This window comes from Mastacembelus armatus, chromosome 17, assembly GCF_900324485.2.
Source record: "Mastacembelus armatus chromosome 17, fMasArm1.2, whole genome shotgun sequence".
Lineage (NCBI taxonomy): Eukaryota > Metazoa > Chordata > Actinopteri > Synbranchiformes > Mastacembelidae > Mastacembelus > Mastacembelus armatus.
The window spans coordinates 7,355,966-7,378,236 of record NC_046649.1 but is presented as its reverse complement, the minus strand read 5'-3'; the positions used below and the strand labels follow the sequence as shown (position 1 = coordinate 7,378,236).

Sequence of the window (22,271 nt, the reverse complement as noted above, 5' to 3'; positions counted from 1 at the left end):
ACCGTGTGGGGACAGGCACAGTCTGAACTTGATTGACATTTCCCTCATTTTAAACTGCTCAAAAAATTACTTCATCACAGTATAACACGAAGTCAGTTAAACTTCAGGGACATCAATCTATTTAGAAAGGAAAAAGTAATTGTGAACCATTTTCACCTACTTTGGTGCCAATGAAAGTGACCACAGGTACAATGTAGAGGAAAAAGCAAGGTAAACCCCCAAAGAGAAATGGGTTTACATGTAGTGGCCACAGACAAATACTCACATTATCCTTCCTGACTGATTCTTCTCAGGTTGTTTTGCTGGTGTCCCTGTCACTACTTGTAGCATGAGGCAGCCCAGTCAGGGTGCTCAGGTAGTCCAGTTACTCCAAGAAGGCACATCTGTACATGCAGTCTCAAGGTTTGCTGTGTCTCCCATGGTCTCAAGAGTGTGGAAGCGATAACTGTCCGTTTCATCAGGACAGCTGGATCTGTGGGATCATCTAGTCAGCCTGACACATACACTGACATGATTAACAAAGTTCATTAGTCCTTTATTTGATTTTCTCAGAGCAATAGTCTCTTAGTTCTCAGGTCTTAGACTCAGGAACTTCCTTGTCACTGCTCAGCTCTTTCATTATATTGTACCTCAGCCAGCTGTCTTCCTGCTGCCTTTCAGAACCATCACACAGTGCTTTAGGCCATGTGCGTCTCCCTGAGCTCTGATGAGGTGTGGCTGTTTAGCAGAGGAGGCCTTGCCCTTGCTTTCCACCACATAAACAGACAGACAGACACTAATTAAATGATTAGTCCCAGCTGTGACAATCACACACCCACACTCTCACCGAAGCAAATACACACACACCTGATGCAACCACCTCAAGCCACACAACCACCACTCCCATCCCACAGGCAACAACCCAGAAGCCTGACCGGTATCTGCTCCTTCGTACAAGGAGGATATTGTCTCCAGCAGGCTACTATGTACTATGTATGTTTCTAACTAAACTGTCAGAAATACACTTCATGATGGAAACATGAGGGCCTGGCGTCCTAATGTAACCTGCCCTCACAGCCCAGCACCATGCAGCTCGATTGGCGTTCACAAAGGAACACCAGAATTGTTTGGTTTGTTTAAGTGTTCCTTTAGTTTCTGGAGCAATATATTATACTAAGAAACTGAGAAGAATTTATTATATGACAGGTCAAAATGCCTTTTGTAAAAGGTCTATTTTATGTTAAAGACAAATTAGCTGACACAGGTGTTACTAACTAATCAAAACATTTCACATTGTTCCTGCTATTACTCTTACTTCAACAGATCCAAAATAAGACACAAACAATGCTGTAAAGAAAAGTGCAAATTCTCAAAAGGAAAAAAGACAGCATGTGTTGTTGGATAATATGACCCAATATGTAAATCACATAAATCATGTGTACAAAACTGGACTGAGTAGGACCTTGAGGAACTCCTCATGAACTGAAACAGTAAAGGATCTGTCAGACAAATATGAAAACCATTTTAAAGCAGTTTAACAACATCCCCTGTAAATGTATTTATGAAAGTAGATTTAATTTTACACTATTTGTTTACATTCAGTCCTTCAACTCAGCTGAGCAGTTTGGCTTTCATGTCCATTTCAGATGAATGACAAAGTTTGTGGTACAAAGCACTGCTGAAGAAAAATAGAAATAGGTCTGGACCCAGGTGTAGGAGAGGGATGCAGGAAATAGTAACAAAATAAAAGTCCAAACACAAGAATTGAGAAAAAATCAATAGAATGTGACACAAACTGTTTCTCTCTGTTTAACATCTGTTGTTTGTTTTGAAACATCTGTGACGTTTAGCCAGTAGGAGCCATAGTTTGTTTTTTAGTCAGCACATATCTAAGGATCTATTAGTGTAAACTATATAACTGACTGCCCCATCAGATGCTTTTAGTGTCTTAGTCACATTTTGACTATTGATGACACAGCGTGTGAGTCAGGGCTGATTTCTTTAACGAACGATAAAATTTTAAATGCTTTTGTAATTTTTTAAAACTTTGTTGCCTTTAAATTTTGTTCCTTTATTTTTGGTCATTTTGAAATTTGTTTTACCTGATATAGAAGGGACACTAATTATACCAGGTGTAGTGTGTGTACTCTGCTGATTACAAATTAGGAGCACTTGTGATGTGGTCTATATATATATATATATATATATATATATAGCAAGGTGTGTCACTGTTTCTATTTGTAGTCTGAGTGAATACTGTTCCCCTGAATAAACAATATGTTTAAATGTTGCTTCCTACCTTTGTAAAACTTGAGCTTTTCTAGTGTGACAGGAGGTTTATTGATGTTATGTCATTATGTCTTCCAGAAACCACTTTTGCATGTATACATGAACTATACCCCCCACTGATTTCCACACATGGAGGTACTACTGAGGCCAGTATTTGCTTACATACTGTGGAAAACATCAACTTGACGTAGGTGTGTGAGTAATCAGATCTATTTAGGGTACCTGATAAGTTGTTCTGTTGTGGTTAACATGGCATCACTCCCATGCTTAGTCATTCAGCTGTTTGTGGGGGAGTGTGTAGTGAAGGAGTGGCTAGGTCCTGTTTCCTAGCCACCAAAATGGATTCCTCAGCTTTGTGAGGACCCTGTCTATAAATACTTGTGACTTACAGATTGACTGACAGTCACAGGCAGCTGCAACCACCAGTCAACCAATCTGTGAGGACTATCCACAGCAATCTGAGCAACACTGTGGACACTTCCAGTCCTGCTCTGTTGTAGAGAGTAAGCCGGGTGCCCACGAAACACACCCAGGACCCAGAACAAAATGGCTGCGGTGACTATAGACCCGCTGGAGCAGCCTCGGATGTACCAACAGACCCTGCTTCAGGATGGACTGTGTGACCTCTTGGACAATGACAAGTTTGTAGACTGTGTTCTCAAAATCCAGAACAAGAAGTTTCCCTGCCATCGCTTGGTTTTGGCAGCCAGCAGCCCCTTCTTCAAGGCCATGTTCCTGTCAGACCTGGAGGAGAGCAAGAAGCGTGAGATTGTTCTCAAAGATGTGGAGCCGGGTGTTATGGGGATGATCCTGCGGTACTTATACACCTCTGACATTAATCTGACAGAACAGAATGTCCAGGACATCTTTATGGTTGCGAACATGTACCAGATCCCCTCCATTTTCTCTGTATGTGTGTCCTACCTCAAAGAGAAACTAGTGCTGGGAAACTGCTTGGCCATCTTCAGACTGGGGCAGGTGCTGGATTGTCCCAGGCTGACACTGGCTGCTAGAGATTTCATCTGTGAACGCTACCAGGTTGTAATCAGGGACCACGACTTCCTGCAGCTCGGCCCAAGAGAGCTGTCCATCATCCTCACCTCAGATGCCCTCAATGTAGAGCGAGAGGAGCTGGTGTTTGAATCCCTGATGGACTGGGTCAGACACGATGAGTCAAATCGGCTTAAGGACCTGCCAGAACTGTTGCACTGCATCCGTTTTAGACTTATACCTTTGGATTACTTCAAAGAAAAAGTGGAGCGCCACAAGTACATTCAGTTCAGCCAGGAGATCAAGAAGGAGTTGGAGCTCATCAAGGATGCTCACAGAGGGCATCTCCCAAAGCCCATGAAGCCAAGCAGAGATGGGGCAAAGAAGGGAGAAGGGAGTGAAGAGGAGGAAGACAGTGAGGAGGAGGAAGAGTACTTACCTGGTATACTCAACGACAACCCTCGCTTTGGCATGTTTGAGATAGACCTGATACTTCTCATTAACAACACAGGGACCGTGGCCTACGACCCAGTGGGAAATGAATGCTTTGTGGTGTCAGAGTCCACAGAAATTCCCAAGAACCACTGCAGCTTGGTGACCAAGGAGAACCAGGTGTTTGTTGTTGGAGGGCTCCTCTACAACGAGGAGGACAAAGATGAACCATTCAGTTCTTACTTCTTACAGGTAGTGTATCAATCATGAAAATCGTCCGTATCTCTTTGTAACCTGAAAACAAAGTATGTTTCTTGTAATTTCTCTTATAATTCCTTAAACACCTATTTAAATTAAATCATGATATTTTTTGTGCATTTTAATACTTACATATGATTTTCTTTCTTCCCAGTTTGACCCGGTGAGTTCTGAATGGTTAGGGATGCCGTCACAACCAAACCCTCGCTGTTTGTTTGGGCTGGCAGAGGTTGAGAACTCCATCTTTGTTGTGGGGGGAAAGGAACTGAAGGAAGGCGAGCATGTCCTGGACTCGGTCATGATCTACGACAGACAGTAAGTACAGGCACCGAATTTAAAATATTAGTGATAGTCCAAAGCTGCATCCATAATCTAATTGAAAGCACTCTCAGCTATTGCAAGAGTACAACTGTCTTAGTAATACATTGCACTGATAACTAATCGAATCTGCTCTCAGTATATTCAAATGATTAATAATGCCTATTCACTGAAATACAGTGTAAAACCATCAGTCTCATAATCATATTAAAGGCATTACACATATTCATGCAATAGTGATTGATATAACATGCAACACAAGACACACAAGACAAGTGTTTCGTGGATTTACTGTGAAAACTGCATGTCTCCACATTTTATGCTACACATTTTTTTTTTCAGTTTTGTGTCTGTTTTCAAGCTTTGGCTTCTTTGGCATTAAATAGTTTATTTAGCTTTAAAACGTTTTTAAAAATCCTCCCCTCATGGAGAAATAGTCAATTATTCAACTGAAAAATTCCAAATCACTAATTTTAGAGACATGGATTCTTGAATTTCTAATTTTCTCTCATTTTTATCAAAATGGTTATTGCGTGAGACTCTTAAATCTCCACCATCAATAGAGTTAAGTCACTTCGTTACATTTTGTACTTTTTTATCCACAGGTCATTCAAATGGGGGGAATCAGACCCTCTGTCCTACCTAGTGTACGCCCATGGAACTGTATCACACAAAGGGCTTGTCTACGTTATTGGAGGAAAGTCTGAGAGCAAGTATGTGGCATTTAGGTTCTGTAATTTGAAATGTAAAAAAAAGTATAAGATGTGCTTAAATCATATATCAATGGGGAGTCCTTTATCATCATATTAACTGTTTTATGAAGGAAATGTATGAGAAGAGTCTGTGTCTACAACCCCACTAAGTTTGAGTGGAAGGACCTGGCTCCTTTGAAGACAGCTCGCTCCCTGTTTGGCATCACTGTCCACAAAGACCAGATCTTCGTGGTGACAGGGGTCACAGATGCAGGCCTCACCAGCTCAGCAGAGGTCTATGACATTGCCACCAACAAGTGAGACATCTATTGTTTGTTATTTATATGACCTGATTTATCTCATGAGAAAAATAGCTCTCATACTGCTAAGGATGTCATGCAGTAATATGGCAATTTACTGAACACATCAACACTTCCCTCTGTGTGTGGTTGTTTTGTTGCTCCAGGTGGTCTGAGTTCACAGAGTTTCCTCAGGAGCGCAGCTCCCTCAGTTTGTTCTCAATGGGAGGCTTTCTTTACGCAGTGGGCGGCTATGCCATGATGCCCAGTGACACCAATGATGAGCCCGTCCCAACAGAGATGACTGACATGTGGAGGTGAGAGCCCACTATAGCAACACAAGTTTCAGTACCATTTCTAAGCAATTTACAAACATTCTGTAACGGTTTCAAGCAGACACTTTAACAATTATAACTTGGTCTGTTTGACTTCTTTCACATTAAAACTGTTTTACTATATTGATATTATCTCTTTATACACCACTTGTCACTTATAAACAAACACATCTGGATAACAGATAAACACACACAACACATCTGGATATACACAGTTCAGTGTGTAATAAATACTCTATTTATTTTTTTACATAATTGTTACTTAGAAACGCTCAATATGAGGCCTTAAAGTACAGTGTTACTATAGTACAAGATGACATCACACTAGTTTAAGAAAAATATTTTTGATTAAACTTTTATTAATGGAGCAATGACAAAAACATTCCCTTCATATATATCAGTCACCAAACACATATTTATCTTTGCCACAGATACGATGAGTCCGAGAAGTGCTGGAATGGGATTTTGCGAGAGATTTGCTATGCAGAGGGCTCCACTGTTCTTCCAGTGCGTCTAAACACTCTGCGTCTCACCAAGTTATAACTGAGTATTCAGAGTAATAACTGAGTTTGGTCTCCGAAGATAAAAGGTGTCATGGAATCAGCATCAAATACTCAATCTCATGCTTTACAGCAGGGGGAGACAGTTGCCTGTTCAGAAGGAGGAAGACATGTTAGAATATTGCACCAGATTTCTTTTCTAACAAGCTAAAATGTTGATTTGTATGTCCGTTTTTTTTTCTGTTGTTGTTATTTCACAACTTTTCTTTATTACCTGTTTGCTTCATTTCAAGAGAATTAAAGATAATGTTTGATTGTGCTGCTCTCTGACAACTTTCTCAAGGAATAACCCAAAAGGCCAGCAAAGAGTGCAAATAGGTTTATTCATCTGACATATCTTTACAGCTGATTCCACATACACATATACAGGACACAATATTCATACCAAATAAGAGGCACTCCACCAACTTCACTGACATTATGCAAATAGCATGAAGGAGGAATGGACTGTACAGTTTTAAATGTAAACGTCAATTTCCAGTTGACACCTGAGAACTCATCACCATAAAACACACCAGAAACCAAGTATTCATCCATATTTACAGTTTCACATTATATACAGTAGCTGTGAATGATATTCAGTCTGAGGTACTTTGAGTTAGTTTGAGTGTTTCAGTTTTACATTCATTGGTACAACAAGAACAAGAGGGGGAACGAAAGTCAACGCTGACTGCCAACTTGACTCCCAGGTGAAATGTAGCACTACCACTGCATGAATGAAGTGAAAGCTGTTGATAGCTGTGGTTTTCACTCAAAACCACAAATAAGAACGTCACCATGGTGCAAGAGGGAAATGCATGTAGAAAGTGTCAGTGTGATTTCATGGATAGTTGTTGGGATAGTTCAGTCTGGGCCAAAGTGGTGGACAAACCAATGCCCTAAACTCTCAGTATAACATAGAACAGAATAGGAAATAACAGATAATGGAAGAAATTGTCCATGCAATCTAGTTCATGGAGGTTGTTGTTTCCACAAATTTTATTTATAATGTGTTTTTGTCTAATAATGGAAACATCTGGTCTGTTAGTCACAGAAACAGTAAAAAGTTCACTAAAACTAAAAGCATTTGTAATCTGAGATACATTTCACAGGCTGGATGTTTAGTCTCTCCTTTTGGCATGTTATCTGGCAGTAATTCAGCAGAGTGTATGTCTCCTATAAAACTGTCATAGACAGGATAGGACTGTCCAGGATGTTGGTCATGATACAGATTGCTCCTCTTCATGACAATCTCATACTGTCATGAACGGCGTTAAGCAACATGGACATTAGGTTACGTCCTAGGAGTCCTATTGTGTAACACACCCTTTTCATAAACGTCATGTTTCCTATTGGACGCAACACATTTCTGGCTCTATCCCTCTGTTGTTTAACACAAGCTGGAAAAATGCTGGAAAAGAGTTCAATTTCCTTTTACTTCATGTAATGATCATGAAGATCTTTTCCCTGCTGCATTCAGGGAGCTACAAAAATCTTATTCTTACAGTTGATTTTCAGCAAAATTAAGGTTAACTCATTAGCAAAACATGTGACCTCAGAAAAACGTGATACTGTAGCACAAACTAATCTGTTTGTCTGTACATCATTGTGACACCGGCCTTTATGTTGATGTCAGTTACCTGCCAGTAAATCAGATATCCTCCTGTGCAATGGAAGCACACGCCCGATCAAAGCTTCCTAAACTCAACACTTTCCTGTGAAAATAGAAATGTTCATTTTTAGTGTTGATTCATTATTATTTTTTCATGTAGGCACATTTTTTTAACCTCTTAAATTCAATAACCACTATCAACTGCACTGCAATGCACGTGAGCCACACATTCAATATATAACGTTAAAAACAGATAGATGGGATCTAAATGACAGAGAGGTGCTCCTGACATGCTGATGCCCGTTGCGTTGCAGGGCTGCATTTGGTGAGCATGGTGATCTGGGTGCTGAAGTTGTTGCCGTTGCTGCCAGTTGAGGGCTGATGATACTTTGTGTCAGCAACCAGGAATCTCTGCAGCATCCATCTGCGCCACTTGCGTTTAATTTCCGACTGCACCTGCATGAGAGACGAGGAGATAGGCAAACAGGATCGAGGCGGGGCGTTAAAAGGGTATGACACACAAGAAGATGTAAAATGAGATTTAGTGACATAAAAGGACAGTAAACATCTTTAAGAGCTGTTTTTTGTTTGAAATTACTCACCTCGCCATTCAGAAAGCAATATAAAACTGCAACAACGAAACCCTGTTGAAGAGAGAAGTAGATAAACTGGAACACCCAATAAGAGCTGTTGTTGAAAAGACGCATCAGTGTGACAGAACAGCTGGGGGAACACTTAACATATTTGTGCATGAATAATGACAGTGAGATTATGACCAACTGTAGGCTCAGACAGGAGGTTCATCATTTAAATCTCTGGGAAATTTTCCCAGGACATATTTAGAGCTAAAACTTTTTAAAATTAAGAATAGTTTACAGTGCTGGGTTTTCATCATTGCACTTTACATTTAGTTTAATGCTGACTGAATCAACAACCTCATTTTTTTTTTTCAAGCACACAACTTTAAACATCTTTACAAACCAATTATTCCTTAATCAAACACACTGTCTTCATGTTACCAGGCTGTTTACGTGTAACAAAACCAAATCATAGTACTTTCACTCTTGATTTCTATCGGGTGGTTCATACCGTCTGCTACGAACTAAGCCAAAAACACACAACCACAATTCTGCAGATATCGCAAGAAGCGTTAAGTATATCAGAGCCCTTAATTTATGGGGAGGTAGTACTGCTTTTGTCTGACGTTTGGAAAACTGTAATATTACCAACTGGCGGTCTCATACTATACTGTGCAGAGGTTTTAGGCACTTTAGATGTTTTGGATATCACACAACACTGTCAGGTGCCAGATCGAGCCCAGGTTCATTGTTCAGGACATGAAGTCCATAATAAACCCACTAGAGTCCATGAAATACTGTTTTCAGACCAACAGATGCAGCAGATGGTCTGACCCCCACAGAGCTCTGATCTCAGCAGTGTGGACCCAGTCTGGCACCACAAGAAGAGACAGAAACACTGGGACAGCCTGAATCTACAGAAGACCTGCAGCAGCTTCTCCAAGGTGCTGCAAAGTACCAGGAGAAACTGTTTATAGGTCAAACCAGAGAGAACTGCTGCTGGTTTAGTGGCAAAGGGAAGTGCTGCAGATACTGATGAGATTCAGGTTTTGGTCCCTTTACTGCATTTTGGATGAAGTTAACTGAAAAATATGTATGTAATTTATATTAAAAGCAGTCCCTGTATAGTTTTAGTGCCTGAAACCTTTTGCACGGTACTGTGTACTGTTAGGTGACTTTACCTGAAATGACCCCAGAATGAGATCAAATACCATCCTGACATGTGCATGGATGTTGTCAGGGATGAAGGCAAAAATGGTGTAGTTTATTCCAAAGAGAGGTATCAGCAACAACGTAGATTTTGCCAGTCTCCTACCAAAGTAGAAAAATGAAAAAGTGAGAAGTGTTCACTCTAAATCCCTCTAAAGCTAGATTCAAAGTTATACTTGCCACTATATAAGAGTTATTATTAGTCACCATCAACAATATAATGGTGGGAAAATAATCTATTCCACTTGATCAGAAATAACTGCGACCCATGCTGTGACAGAGATCTTTACATTTCGCACTAAACACGTACGAGTACTGATTGGATTCTTTTCTTCCGATGTCAGGACAATTCATCTTCTGTCGTAGAATCCGGATTATACAGATGAAGAGGACGAAGTTCACCTGTCGAGTGATGAACAGGGTGCTTAATGCTGATTGCATTATGCAGATCTATGTAAGACATGCTACTGTTGAAGAGGCATCATGACTCACAAGTATGGTGACTAAAATAGGTATTTTGATGATCCACCATGAGCTCTCATCAATTATATCCCAGCACCTGCCAGAAATATAAATATAAAAAGAAAACATGATGAAACAAACTCCTAAACTGAACTATAAAAACACTGAGAGCATGAAATACAGAAACAGAGATGTTGAGATGAAGCTCTGACGTTCTGAGGCAACTGAGCAAACTGTGTTGTGTAGTGGCCGTGCCTCCATTTTACTCTTACACCACATTTGGCTTTGTAGGGAAGCATGGCCATGAACTGTTCAGCTCTTGTCTGAGATCACTTCTTTGTGCGGTGCACATTAATAGTTTGCCACAAACCTGCACTGAGACCAGCTATTACTCATCACAACATCGCTGATGTTTGAGTAAATGTGCAGTTGCAGTATGTTACAGCATGTCTTCCTGCCAGGGGAAAGCCCTGAAACTAACCCACTGTAATCTGAGTTCCACTGACAGTAATGAAAAATCTTTCAACTTTACATGATTACAATGAATTATTAACTCACCCAGAATCATTTAAATAAGCCTTTGTAATCACCCATGCTGAGATAAAAATGGTTGGAGCCCCTGCAAAAAAGAAACACAGTGAATATTTGTTATAAATGATTTTACATTAAAATAATCTTTATGTCAAAGCACAGAAACCAACAAATTATCTCCACTTGTTCCAACAAATATTCAACATGTGTGAGTGACTAAACTCAGAAAGTATGATAGTGCTGTGTTTAGTGTGTGCGGACGCTGTTCATCTTTTGGAAGATTGTATAACTAAAATAATTTAGATATGTTTATCATTTTTGACAGGACTCATATGTGCTCTGTGCCAATGTTCTTATCCTGAGTCTCTGTAGGACACAGCACAAGCCTGTTTCCATTTTCCTGCTGGCACACACAATATTTCAAGCCTATTTATAGTGTGACTATTATTAAAATATCATCAATTGCATTTCAAAGTCAAGTAATCTTAGGATCAAGAAACCATTTTTTTCTGCATGAAGAAACATCTCTTTGGAAATAATATTAACAGTACATTGTCTGGTCTCTGCTCAGGAAGGAGTTTGTTTTATTCACATATTATGTCTGCCTGTGTGAGCTGTATGTATCAACAGTAACATTTAACATAGGAGCCTGCGCCCACCCCAGCCAATCAGGATGTACCACCAGAAGTACTTCCTCTCAGAGAAGACAGAGACGGCTAACAGAGCGTGGAGATAGAGGCCTTCCACCAGCAACCAGAAGTAGCTTGCCATGATCCCGAACTGGAAGAAGACCACCGCTGCCTTGCAGGCCAACTACAAAACAAGCATCGTGTTAGTGGCTTATTTCATTGCCAGGGAATGAGGATAAATGCAATTTTGGTACAATTCAAATAATGAAGACAAATTTTGTTTCTAGTGGAAAAAGCTACACAAGATTGCTTTTAGTAAATTACTCTGAATGTAGTATTGATGATTCACTGATACAAAAACGCTTCTATTAGACTTGGCGACTCACTGATTAGAAGCAACAGTGAGGAGACGGTAATCGTCACAGTTAATATGAGTATAATACTATTAGATATATTCGACATGTTGTACCTTATGGTTGTGCCAACTGATTAAATCTGCAATCAAAGTGTATTAGGGATTTATATTGATGGTTACAGCTCCAGCTCTTCACAGTATCATGGGATGACACTGCTCTGTAACATTTACTGAATCTCTTCAAGAAAAGCTGTGTATCCTGTCCCAAACAGTGACCACTGTACTGATAACCATCAGGTAGGAGCAAACTATAAAATATATTATAACCGTAATGGAAAGTAATGGAAAGTAGAAATGAGAAAATTAGCTGCCATAAAAAAAAAGCTATGAATCAAGACAGGGTGTGTTTTACTTCTGTGTTGTTTCGTTTTTCAGAAATAACATCTAATCTTAAATTAGTACTTTGGTTATTTGGTTTTGCACTTGCCCAAAGATAAAAAATAGATAATTGTTCAAATTGAAGCAACAGGCTGAGATAGTCTGACTTTTAATTAAAATAATAGTCAATGAAAAAGTTAAACACTGTTTTACTTTATTGCCAGGAGCCATGCTACCTGAAAATAACCATCTCCTAAATGGAAAATTGTGTGCATTAAATGTAGCTAAATGCTGAAAAAAATAAAAAGAATGCATGCCTTACACAACATAATATTTCATTGCAGGCATGGATATTTAGGAAATCGCATTTTTATCTGTGCTTTTGAAGATTTTCTGATTTGATTTCAGCTCTCTATAACATTGCTTGACTTTAATATGTTGCTGACTACAAAAGTGTTTTTCTAATGTGGGGTTTAGAAACAGTGGAAATGATTAGCAGCTGTGTTTGGAAGAGGACCCTAAACTCAGTCATTAATGGTCAGCACTTAGAGAAAGCAGCAGATTTATATTCTGTTGCTCTAATCCTCTCTGCTAATAAGCAGTGGACTCAGCTGGAGCAAGATCTGAGAAAACATCACTGACGTTGGTTACTCCATAAAGCAAACAAAAATAAAACCCTTACTATAAGAAATTGTACCAAATCCAGAAACTTATCTAACTCATTATCTCACATTAACACTTATGATACTGTCACTAAGATCTTGTTGTTGAGATGAAGTGATTAAAACTAAATGCCAAAATTGTGAATGTGATTTATTGACAAAGCTGTCTGCAATTCAGGCTTAATGTTCAGCAAACAGGAACTCACACAACATCCTGCTGGACAGGTGAATGGGAAAATGTCTTGGCAAACATAGCTACACCCAGACACACTTGAACCCATGTCAGGTAACTCCGAGACAAAGAATTCAAGTCAATAAAGTCTGAGTGAGTAATCAAATAGATGGAGTTGGTCTCAGCTAAGTACAAAAAATAACAGCTTGCTGCTGCTCATACATCAGATGGACAAGTTAACTTGATATATGATGCAGGACTTCTGATTATACAGGGAAGAAAATCAATAAACTGTACTGCATCACTAATGAAATTGGCATGTTGAAGTGAAACAGGAGCACAGAGAAAGGAAAATGTACAACAAACTCACCGTTGACTGGCAGTTGTGCATCTCCCCGACGTGATACAGAACCACGTCTTTGACGAAAATTGCAATGGCTTTTAGTATGAAAGACACAAACAGATGCATGTGGATGTAGTTTCTTGTGCAGTGCAGCTTCCTGAAAAAGGAAATCAAGCAAAAATCAAGTGATGAACTTGGATGAGATGTTTTTGTGACCCATCCTGAGAATCGTCTAAGAAAGTGTGTGTTAATGGCAGCACAATCACAAAACCCGACTGAATTTATGGCAGCAAACACTTGTGTATTTCAGCTGAGAGCAGTGATCATTGTAAGCACTTACTGTTGTGCTCATACTGTAATCTACTGTACTGTGCTGTTATCTAAATGTCACACTACATATGAACCCTGCAGTTTTCAAGGAAAGCTATCTGTATCTGCTTTATACTTTCCAAGGATGTGGTTTTTCAGTGTAGCATCTATATAACAGGCAGAAGCAAATGTGAAAAACTTCGACTTGGCATTGAGAACAGAAGTAAACAAGAACAAATCAGGGGTGTACATAGACATAGAAAATGTCGCTAATGTAAATTCTTTACATTTACTCTCCCGTGTTTTCAAACAAATGCCTCCCCAGTGAGCTTATGACTGGGGGGGGGGGTTGTGTAAACCCATCAGGAGAGCCATCCCAGCAGGACAAGCATGACCAGCTGCCTGAGGAACATGACCACAGCTGAGCATAAACAGAAAACTCGGTTCACATCCTGTGTCTCTGAACCAGAGTCCAATCCAATGACATTTCATAAGAACAAGGAGTAAACACGGCCCGTGTTGTTTAGCCAGACACAGATGCACCCAACCATAGAGAGAGTGGGTTATTTATTAAAAGCCACACACCAACCGCTTAAACTAATTTTAACGATCAGTGCTGTGTCATGCCAACACGTACACACACTTTTTCTCTGCAGCCCCAGTTCTGAAGGTCAAAAAGATACAACAACAGAGCCTGTCTAAGTAGTCTGACTTTATAACTGCTTGCCACTTTGTTTGAGAAATGTTGTGACAGTAGATAATGTAAATTTTGGATGACATCTTGCAGAATATGGCACATCACTGTGTGAAAACACTGTAAAACCTCTATAAAATCCAGGAAATATGGCGCTAAATGAGAGATCACCATGGCTTTATTGCTGTAAACGATGGAAAAAGGTGTTTGATTGTCTTTATGCAGAGACACTTAGTAGCATTTTGATGGATGTCCTTACCGTAAAAGACACAGTATGATGATGGCGACTGTCAGAGAAATTAGGGACATGCTGTGACCAATTGTGTAACCCACTTTGATAGCATCCAAGAATTCTCCCTGCAAAAACACATTCACTTACACTGTGAAAACAGCTCATCTGCACTGAGTTTGACATTAAAAATTAAGTCCCACCACCAGCTCTGCTCACCGTATTATCATCTATGGTGTTGTTGGGATCGTATCCACAGTCTATTATGTAGGTTTCGATGCTGATTATGGTCCAGCCATCCTTGGTGCAGGTCTTTGACAAGTTACCTAAGGAGCAGAAAAATTGAGCTTTACTTTTACAAGAATAAAAGTCATTACTCCTGGTAGTTTCAATGAGTTCTATCTATCTATAGTATCATAATACTGTATAACAATTATATGTGTAAAATGCTGGAATGGCTCCCATGTGGATTTTCCTCTATCTAGTTCTTAATTGCTCACAGGGTGCACACACAGCAGGAGGCCACCACTTCAGCAGAAAGATGTTTTTACAGGGTAAAGGTCAAAATGCATTGGGTTTCCTCATTTGAAAGGCGATTAAAGGAACAGAGCTTACTATAGCAATGCAGCATACACTGGAGTTGACAGTAGACTGGTGCTCAGTAAAGAGGAGTAGAGCTCTGTATAGCTCAGAAGTAATGTGGATCAATACTGTTTTGTAAAGTACAGAAGACTGGAGCTCTAACAAGTACATTAGATTAGAGCGTAGCAGAGTATAATATAGAGTACTGGAGACACGATCTCAGTCTAGTGTAGTACAGTAGACTGGAGTTCAGTGAGAAAAGAGTGAGAAAAGGTAAATAAGTAAATGGATTTGTATTTTCATGTATTGTCTTGCTCTTTTTTCTGTATTATATACAGCTGCACAATGATACGGTTTAAAAAAGGGAGAATTTATATGTTAGACTTATTTTAATATTTCTGACACTTAAAAGCATAAAAATCTGAATATCGCTCTTCTTTCTACTCTGCCCCATGCTTTTAAAGAAATGAAAGAAAGTACATTTTTAAGAGCTACTTCAGCAAATGTGCATCACTTGAATAATTGAACTATATTGAGACTCCCTGGTAGCCTAGTGCTTAATATGCATACCATTAATAAACCTCTGGTCTGAGACTGCCTGACGAGTTAAGCTCTTTCAATGAATTTCATGTTCTCCCATGTTTCTTGTGTAACATCTATCAATAAACACAAAATGACAGAAAACAATAATGCATTCAGGGAACTGACTTGAGCCAATGCACATGCATCCCATGCATTTAATTTGAGGATTATATTTACTAATTTCAGAGGATTTCGCAGGTGTTGCAAATGTAGAGCTCCAGGGATCAGATTTTTATAGCAAGGTTAAAATTGTCCAAACAACAGTAGATAAATGGCTCATTTGTTCAGCTGAGCCACTAATCATTAAGTGGACTACAAACCCTTCTAATAACCTTCATGAAGCATATCTAATCTAGGCGGCACAGATTGACATTTCGGTGATTTTGTTCAGTGTGTTATTGTGTAATATTTATTTGTAGCATTTCTTCATTTCTTTTCCTGACAATAAAGAATGGACAGCTACGTGTGTTGGCGGCAAACCAATTTGTGCGTTGAATGGTTCGGTAGAAATCTAAATGTTGGACATTCCTCACATTTCCCAACCATATCACTCCACATCCGCTATCAAATCAAGACCAAGTTGGGAAATGATCCAGAGTCTTAGAAGGTATTTGGCATTAAAATGTGGTCAGCTCATAAATACCTGAGTGGCGTATTGCAGAGAAGATGGAGGCTTAGTCTTCTCAAACAACATGACAAGACACAAAGGCAAGGATAAGCCCCTGCTGTTTCAGCCCAGGCCACCACTGGATTTGGCTTGTTTGAGGGACTGCCAGAAGAATGCTTTCATCATCCCCCAAAACATGAACGCAAGGATTTTCAGTTTCGTGCATGACAGCAGGGAGAGCTCAAACGGGTTAATCACCCCATCATCGTTATGATTTGGAAGCTTTTTTGTCTTTTCCATCAGTGTTGAAGAATCAAATGTTTTATCCTCCCTAATTAAATCTTGGAAGACAAAATTAACAAATAGATTCATCTCAGCTGAATATTACAGCTTGTAGCACAGGTGAGACCACAGGCAGCCAGGCACTGTTTCACACTGAGCCTGCAGAGACGGTGAGTTGATGAATGGCTGTGTGTTTGTGTTAGAGCCACTAGGTAAAGAGTTCATGAGAATGGCAAACTCTATCTCAACTAAATTTATGGCTTGGCCTCTGAATCCCTCTGACGCCATGTTTTGTAATGCTTGTTTTTCCGTGGGCAAGGCTTATAAACTGAATGGCTCAGGATGTGTCAATAACTTTTGCAATAACTGTTACCCATGGTTAACAGTTGAAAAGAAGCTAAACTAAGGCAATAATACTTTCACAAAAAGGGCAAATTCATGAAAATTGCATTTCTTTAACCTGTCAGGGTTCTGAAACCAAAAATAAATGAATAACCTCAAACTCAAGCCTAGTGGTCAGTGCACACTAACAACACAGTTAGACAGAGTTTATCCACCTGTCTTTAACAGTAATTTACAATGTACAGCGTCCCAGGCAATTCATCATCCAGTCTTCCTTACATGACCTGAGGGCAGAGCAGGCCTGTAGCACATGATATTTTGACATGTTGGTGAAATATGCCTCTTCTACCTTCAACCCGACAGATGTGATGAGTCATCATCTGTTTCTTATCTATTCCCTGGAGTGCTCGCATCTCTCAGGTCACATTTATTCCCATCTGGGTCACATTAGAGCTTCCAAGAAAGTCCTGCTTCTCTGCACTGAGCCGTCACATGCTGATGATGTATCAGTGGTTCAAGTCCCTCTCATGCCCTGAATGTGAATACTGGATAGATTACAGGGGCAGGCACAACATTAGTATTGATTTGGAGCTCTGTTTCTGGTCACTTCATAAATAAAAGTTCAAAATTCCTTTAACTTTTTTTATTCCTTTATCTCTGGCAGTTGATATATACTCAGTTTATCTGAGTTTTTTGGCTGAAAACAGCAGCTAGCTGCATACTGAAAGGGGTTTCATAAGAGCTGTGAGAGACTGAGCTGGTAAAGCAAATGCCCTAAAAAGGCTAAGAAGGTAAAAAGCTCTGGAAGGCTTTGGGAAAAAGTAGAGTTGATTCTCTGAGTCACCACAGCCAATACAATAATATAAAAATAATGTACGTTATGGCGGACTCCTGGCCACTTAGGGCCACTAGAAATATGTTGTGAACATAATGACAATAAGTTGATATTACAAACTTGTTAGCAATCAGTTGTCTTTTTTTACAAACCCAGCAGATACGGAGTAACAGCAGATGGTCAGTTCAGTAATTCTTTTAAATCAGTTTTGGACTCTACAAACATGAGAAATTAAATATCCGGCACTTTAGCTGCTAAATGCTCCACTGTTTTCTGTGAAGTGCACAACAAATTGATTAGTTGCACCTTTAAAGAACCATACCAGCTTTTTTCTACGCTGATGTCACTGCATAACTTCACTCTGGTTCAGCTCTGCTACAGGGACATTGCAAAGGAGTCCTTTCTGCCAGCAAAGCAACCAAGAAACACCTCCATCAACTCATACAGAATAATTACACAGAGGAGACTGGAAACCAAGCGTGCAATAAAGAAACCAATCCAGCCGACAGTGGTTTTCCTCATACATAATCAGCACTACGTCCCTGCGAGGCATCTCGTAGATTAAAGAGAACAAATAAACAGAGCGTGTCTGATGGGCGGATGGTGTTGGGATGCAAAGTTGTTTATCTTCTGTGAGTCAGCGGTGCCATGTGTTTTGACCTGGGTTTTCCTGTGCTGTTCGTGACATATGAGACCAGATATGAGGGACAATGACATCAACCACTAGGATGCTCAGTGTGATGATACCGACAAAGGTTCAGCAGCACAATAAACACACGTAGTCTCTTGCCTGCCATCACTTGTATTATTTCTCACACACACACACACACACACATACACACACATATTTACATGTACATGTATTTACATGTGTGCTTGTGTATTCTTACGTGTAGAGACATCTGTGGATAAGTATAAGAGATGTTTGGGGCAGGGGATGGTAACCACCTCTCCAATGTTAGCACTGGGCCAGCAGGTGATCTTGTCCCAGGTCCCACTGCAACCTGATCAAGAGACGGAGAGAAAGGTGGCAAAACAAGGCCTGTTTGTGTTAGTCAAACATGGGAGTACCATAAAACTATAAAAAGACAAACAGTATGAAACGCAGAATTTGAACAGAAATGTTTTAAGCTGTTGTGAGATTAGGGTGTGACATTAATCCATCCCAGTGACAAACAGTAACCTGATTAAGGTGAAGGTGGAGCCATGACGTTTCCATGGCAGCCAAAGCATGTGAGCTCGGGTCAACCGGCGTTACACCCCTGGGTCCACCACAGAGGCTGACCTGAGTTAACATGCTGCTATCATGCTATCAGTAAAACAGCTCTCATCCTCATCCTGTTAAACACCAAATTCAACACATCGCTGTGACTTTCAACAGCACAGCTGGTCTCAGGAATCAGGGCACAGCACTTTTTAAACCCACAACTGCTCATCATGTCGTCACTTTGGACTGAGCTGCATTTGTTTTCGGTGAAATCCACAGCAAGTAAAATATCTAACAAAGTTTCAGCTCCACAAAAAGGTAATAGATGTAAAGCACAATGATATCTTAATTGTTTTTAATAGCATTAATGGTAAATGAAGGGTTATTATTATCACTGTGCTCAAACATGCAAGGTGTAATATAAAGCCAGAGTTTAAACAGTTCTCAGAGTCTTCAGAGCTCGCTGTGTTACTTTATCAGGACCCATTTGTGGATTAAGCAAACTAAGATAAAAAATAAACAGCTGGGGCAATAAAGGTGCATTTTCAAGAAATACTACATACCTGTTGTTTTGTTCTCAATCTGAGCCTCGCACATGTCTCTCTCCCTTTCTATCTCACTCATCATGTCACACATCTGATTCTGCACCGAAAACACCTGCGAAGAGAACATTTGATAGGATTTCTATGCACCTCATGGGCCGTGGTGACATTTTACACAGTGTGAGGCCTGAAGGTTTGTGTGTCAATCAAACTCAGAGGAGTTGTACTGCATGTGCTTCATGTACGAAGGCAAACACATCTATCATCTCCACTGGGGTCTTCCTGACATGAGCTAACCTGGGCTACCATTAATCTCTCATTCAACACATGTAGGCTACACAAAATTAATCTTTTGGCTGTGACTCAACTATCATATTCCCTAGATTTCCATGTTCTGAAAATGGACATATTCTTCAGGCGTGAACTGGTTCAACAGGAAGCTGAATTCAGGAGAATTTACCACCAGAGAATAAACAGGCCCTGTGCAGCACAAGATTTATTGCTGTTACTTAGCTGAATGAGTCTCCTCTCTGTGGGCATTAATTGGGCTGATAGTATAGGATTGTTGTTAGTACCACATGAGTCCAATCTTTCCCTCATACAAGGTGATACCGACGCTTAGGTTATCATTTATTTTGCTTTTTTGGGCTGAGCAGCAGGATTTGTGTCACTTCCCCTGTGGTGCACATCTGGAGAATATGTTGTCACAGCCTTCAGCTATCAGGAGATAACTTCCCACACTCTGTCGTCAAAGCCCTGATTATCTTTTATAAGTGAGGCACTGAAACAGTCCGTCAGTGTGTATAAATGCAGATATAAAAGTCAGCTCATCATTCTAAGGAATTTGACCTTCATCTGATTTCCAGGTTGAATCACACATTTTTGTCTGCAGGAGACAGTTGTGGATGAGGTCACTGGAGAGCAGACAGTACAGTGGCAGGCAAAGGAGGTCGTTGCCATGGTGTCCTGCTGGGAACCAGCTCCTCATGGCTTCTCTAGATTCACCTTAACATTAGTTATGAAAAGAGATGAGCGAGGACATTAGAAAGACCTAGAAGCTGTTTGCCCCCGCTGCTTTGTTTAGTGCCAGATGTAAACAGCTGCTGGTTTTGAGGCGTCTGACCCACAACCCAAACGCTGAATGAGGATGAGGGAGAAAGTCTTCCCAAACTAAAGTCAAATATTTCCTTTCTGCATCCTACATCATAACTAATGTCAGCTTTCTTTCCACAGCTTCCCTGCCCACCCACGCGTTGGTCAGTGACTGAGTGAACTACAATATAGCTGCGCCCTGTATCCAAGACTAGTTTTGGAGAACCAGCGTGCGCACCGACTAACACTTGACGACTGCACAGACTCGTGCTCAGCCTTGCATGGATACTTAAAAACGAGCTCGGGTTCAAGTCATGAGAAGAGTTTTAAATGTACTTACGAGTTCCAGCAATATACACGAGACAAAGAGGAAAATGCCATTTGAACCCTCCATCAATATGTCCGCTACGGTGGCTGTGTTTCCTCAAAGTGGTTAATAGACACAAGAAATAAAAAAAAAGAAGGGTTATAAATAATTATCCGCCGCAGGTCTCTCCTGGTCTGCTCGCATACCCTGTGCGTCTTTGCGCACTGAGAAGAGCAAATACCTCCGCTCCTGAAATCCTCCTCCCCCTGCTCGTCCTCCTCCCACTGTGAACAACCAAGAAATAAACTGTAACACTTTGTCTGTCAGCGTCACTAGGTGAGGGCGTAAACACGCAGCTAGAAAGAAATAAGGAAACTACTGTATCCATGAATTCAAACAAAAGCACGACTCGCTCGTTGTAGCTTTTGGTATAACCTATCAGTGATAAGCACGTCTATAATTACTTCCCAGATAAGTATAGTAAATATAATACGGTGTTAAAGATTAAACCAGTGGTTAACAGTCTTTGTGACTTGTTACAAATAGCAGTGTCTTTGTTGGGGCTTTACATGCTGAGGTGTTAGCGTTTCATCAAATTTCTCAGGAAGCTTCATTCAAGTAAGTGTTCCATGTCCAAACGGGGTAAAAAAGATAAAAGAACTAACAAAAAACAAAGATTGTTGCTTGAAAAGTGACTAGAGACTTGATTGAGACTCTTCTACCACACGAATCACCGCATGACCCCTGTCTCCTCTGACTCCGCAGAGAGCTGGACAACCAGACAACCCGGCTGCAAACCAATCAACTAAACTAACAAACTGTAGATAACTACTTAAAACTAGCTTCACCTCCAATGCTGATGTGGCATCAATTGATTATGTAATAATGCCATACATATTTATACATGATCACTGACGGGGGCCATTTACAGTGCAACCAGGTCCACACTAGGACCACAAAGACATTTTCATTTATTGCTTCAGGTCATACAGAACACCAAATAGACATTCACACGAACTGTCTGGTTACATGCAATAAACGTCTGGTTCATAGTGATGGAGCCCGCCATAACGTACACACTGCAGATAAGATACTCAGATAATAATACATACATACACAGAGGAAGTGGCTGGAAAAGCTTAAAAGTGCAATATAAACGCTCATAATAAATCAAAGTCATCACTGTTTATTTCCAGTCCAGTGGCACCACGTGCTTATAGCTACTGTATGTTTTACTGCTCTGGTTCAGTGGGTGACAGTATTTCATAAGTCTCTGTGACTCATTGAGGCTAATGAAAGCTTTGATAGACGTCAGAATATCCTTCTTCCGGGATAAATGCAAAATATTTGGGCTTTTGCATTCTGCTGGTTTTGCCTCCAACAACAGTGGCAGATATCTCTCTCTCCATTACCTGTTTCTTGAACTCATCCATTAAGGTGTTTCCAGCTTTCTGAGGACTTTTATGACATTTTAACATTACCTGTGATGATGTATATAATCTGGTTTCATTTGTTAGATATGTATTAGATTAATAGTGTCTCAGTCAATATACTCAGGTGTTATTTGCACAAACATGACACTTGTATGCCAGTTGGCAG

The 22,271-nt window shown here is 40.2% G+C and overlaps 2 protein-coding genes across 4 annotated transcripts; one reads left to right on the top strand and one right to left on the bottom strand.

The window, feature by feature from the left end:
* Positions 1-2,631: 2,631 nt before the first annotated feature.
* Positions 2,632-6,411, top strand: LOC113134211 (kelch-like protein 40a). The gene is made up of 6 exons (XM_026313451.2): positions 2,632-3,942; positions 4,103-4,263; positions 4,872-4,979; positions 5,090-5,275; positions 5,425-5,574; positions 6,024-6,411. Exons 1-6 carry the CDS (start codon positions 2,815-2,817, stop codon positions 6,133-6,135), a joined length of 1,845 nt encoding a protein of 614 aa, XP_026169236.1. The 5' UTR covers positions 2,632-2,814; the 3' UTR covers positions 6,136-6,411.
* A 45-nt stretch (positions 6,412-6,456) lies between these two features.
* LOC113134212 (vasoactive intestinal polypeptide receptor-like) lies at positions 6,457-20,942 on the bottom strand. Of its 3 annotated transcripts, XM_026313454.1 has the most exons (14): positions 20,706-20,942; positions 19,295-19,388; positions 18,415-18,528; positions 14,514-14,620; positions 14,325-14,422; positions 13,090-13,219; positions 11,183-11,336; positions 10,551-10,611; positions 10,023-10,089; positions 9,841-9,932; positions 9,503-9,632; positions 8,346-8,387; positions 8,034-8,199; positions 6,457-7,846 (listed from the first exon to the last, which is right to left on the bottom strand). In XM_026313454.1, coding segments are annotated over exons 1-14 (1,311 nt in total). In that variant the 5' UTR covers positions 20,760-20,942; the 3' UTR covers positions 6,457-7,844. The 3 variants fall into 3 exon arrangements, with proteins under 3 accessions (XP_026169239.1, XP_026169237.1, XP_026169240.1); XM_026313452.1 differs by having other exon boundaries at positions 6,457-8,199; XM_026313455.1 differs by lacking the exon at positions 20,706-20,942 and adding an exon at positions 20,123-20,198 and having other exon boundaries at positions 6,457-8,199.
* Positions 20,943-22,271: the final 1,329 nt, after the last annotated feature.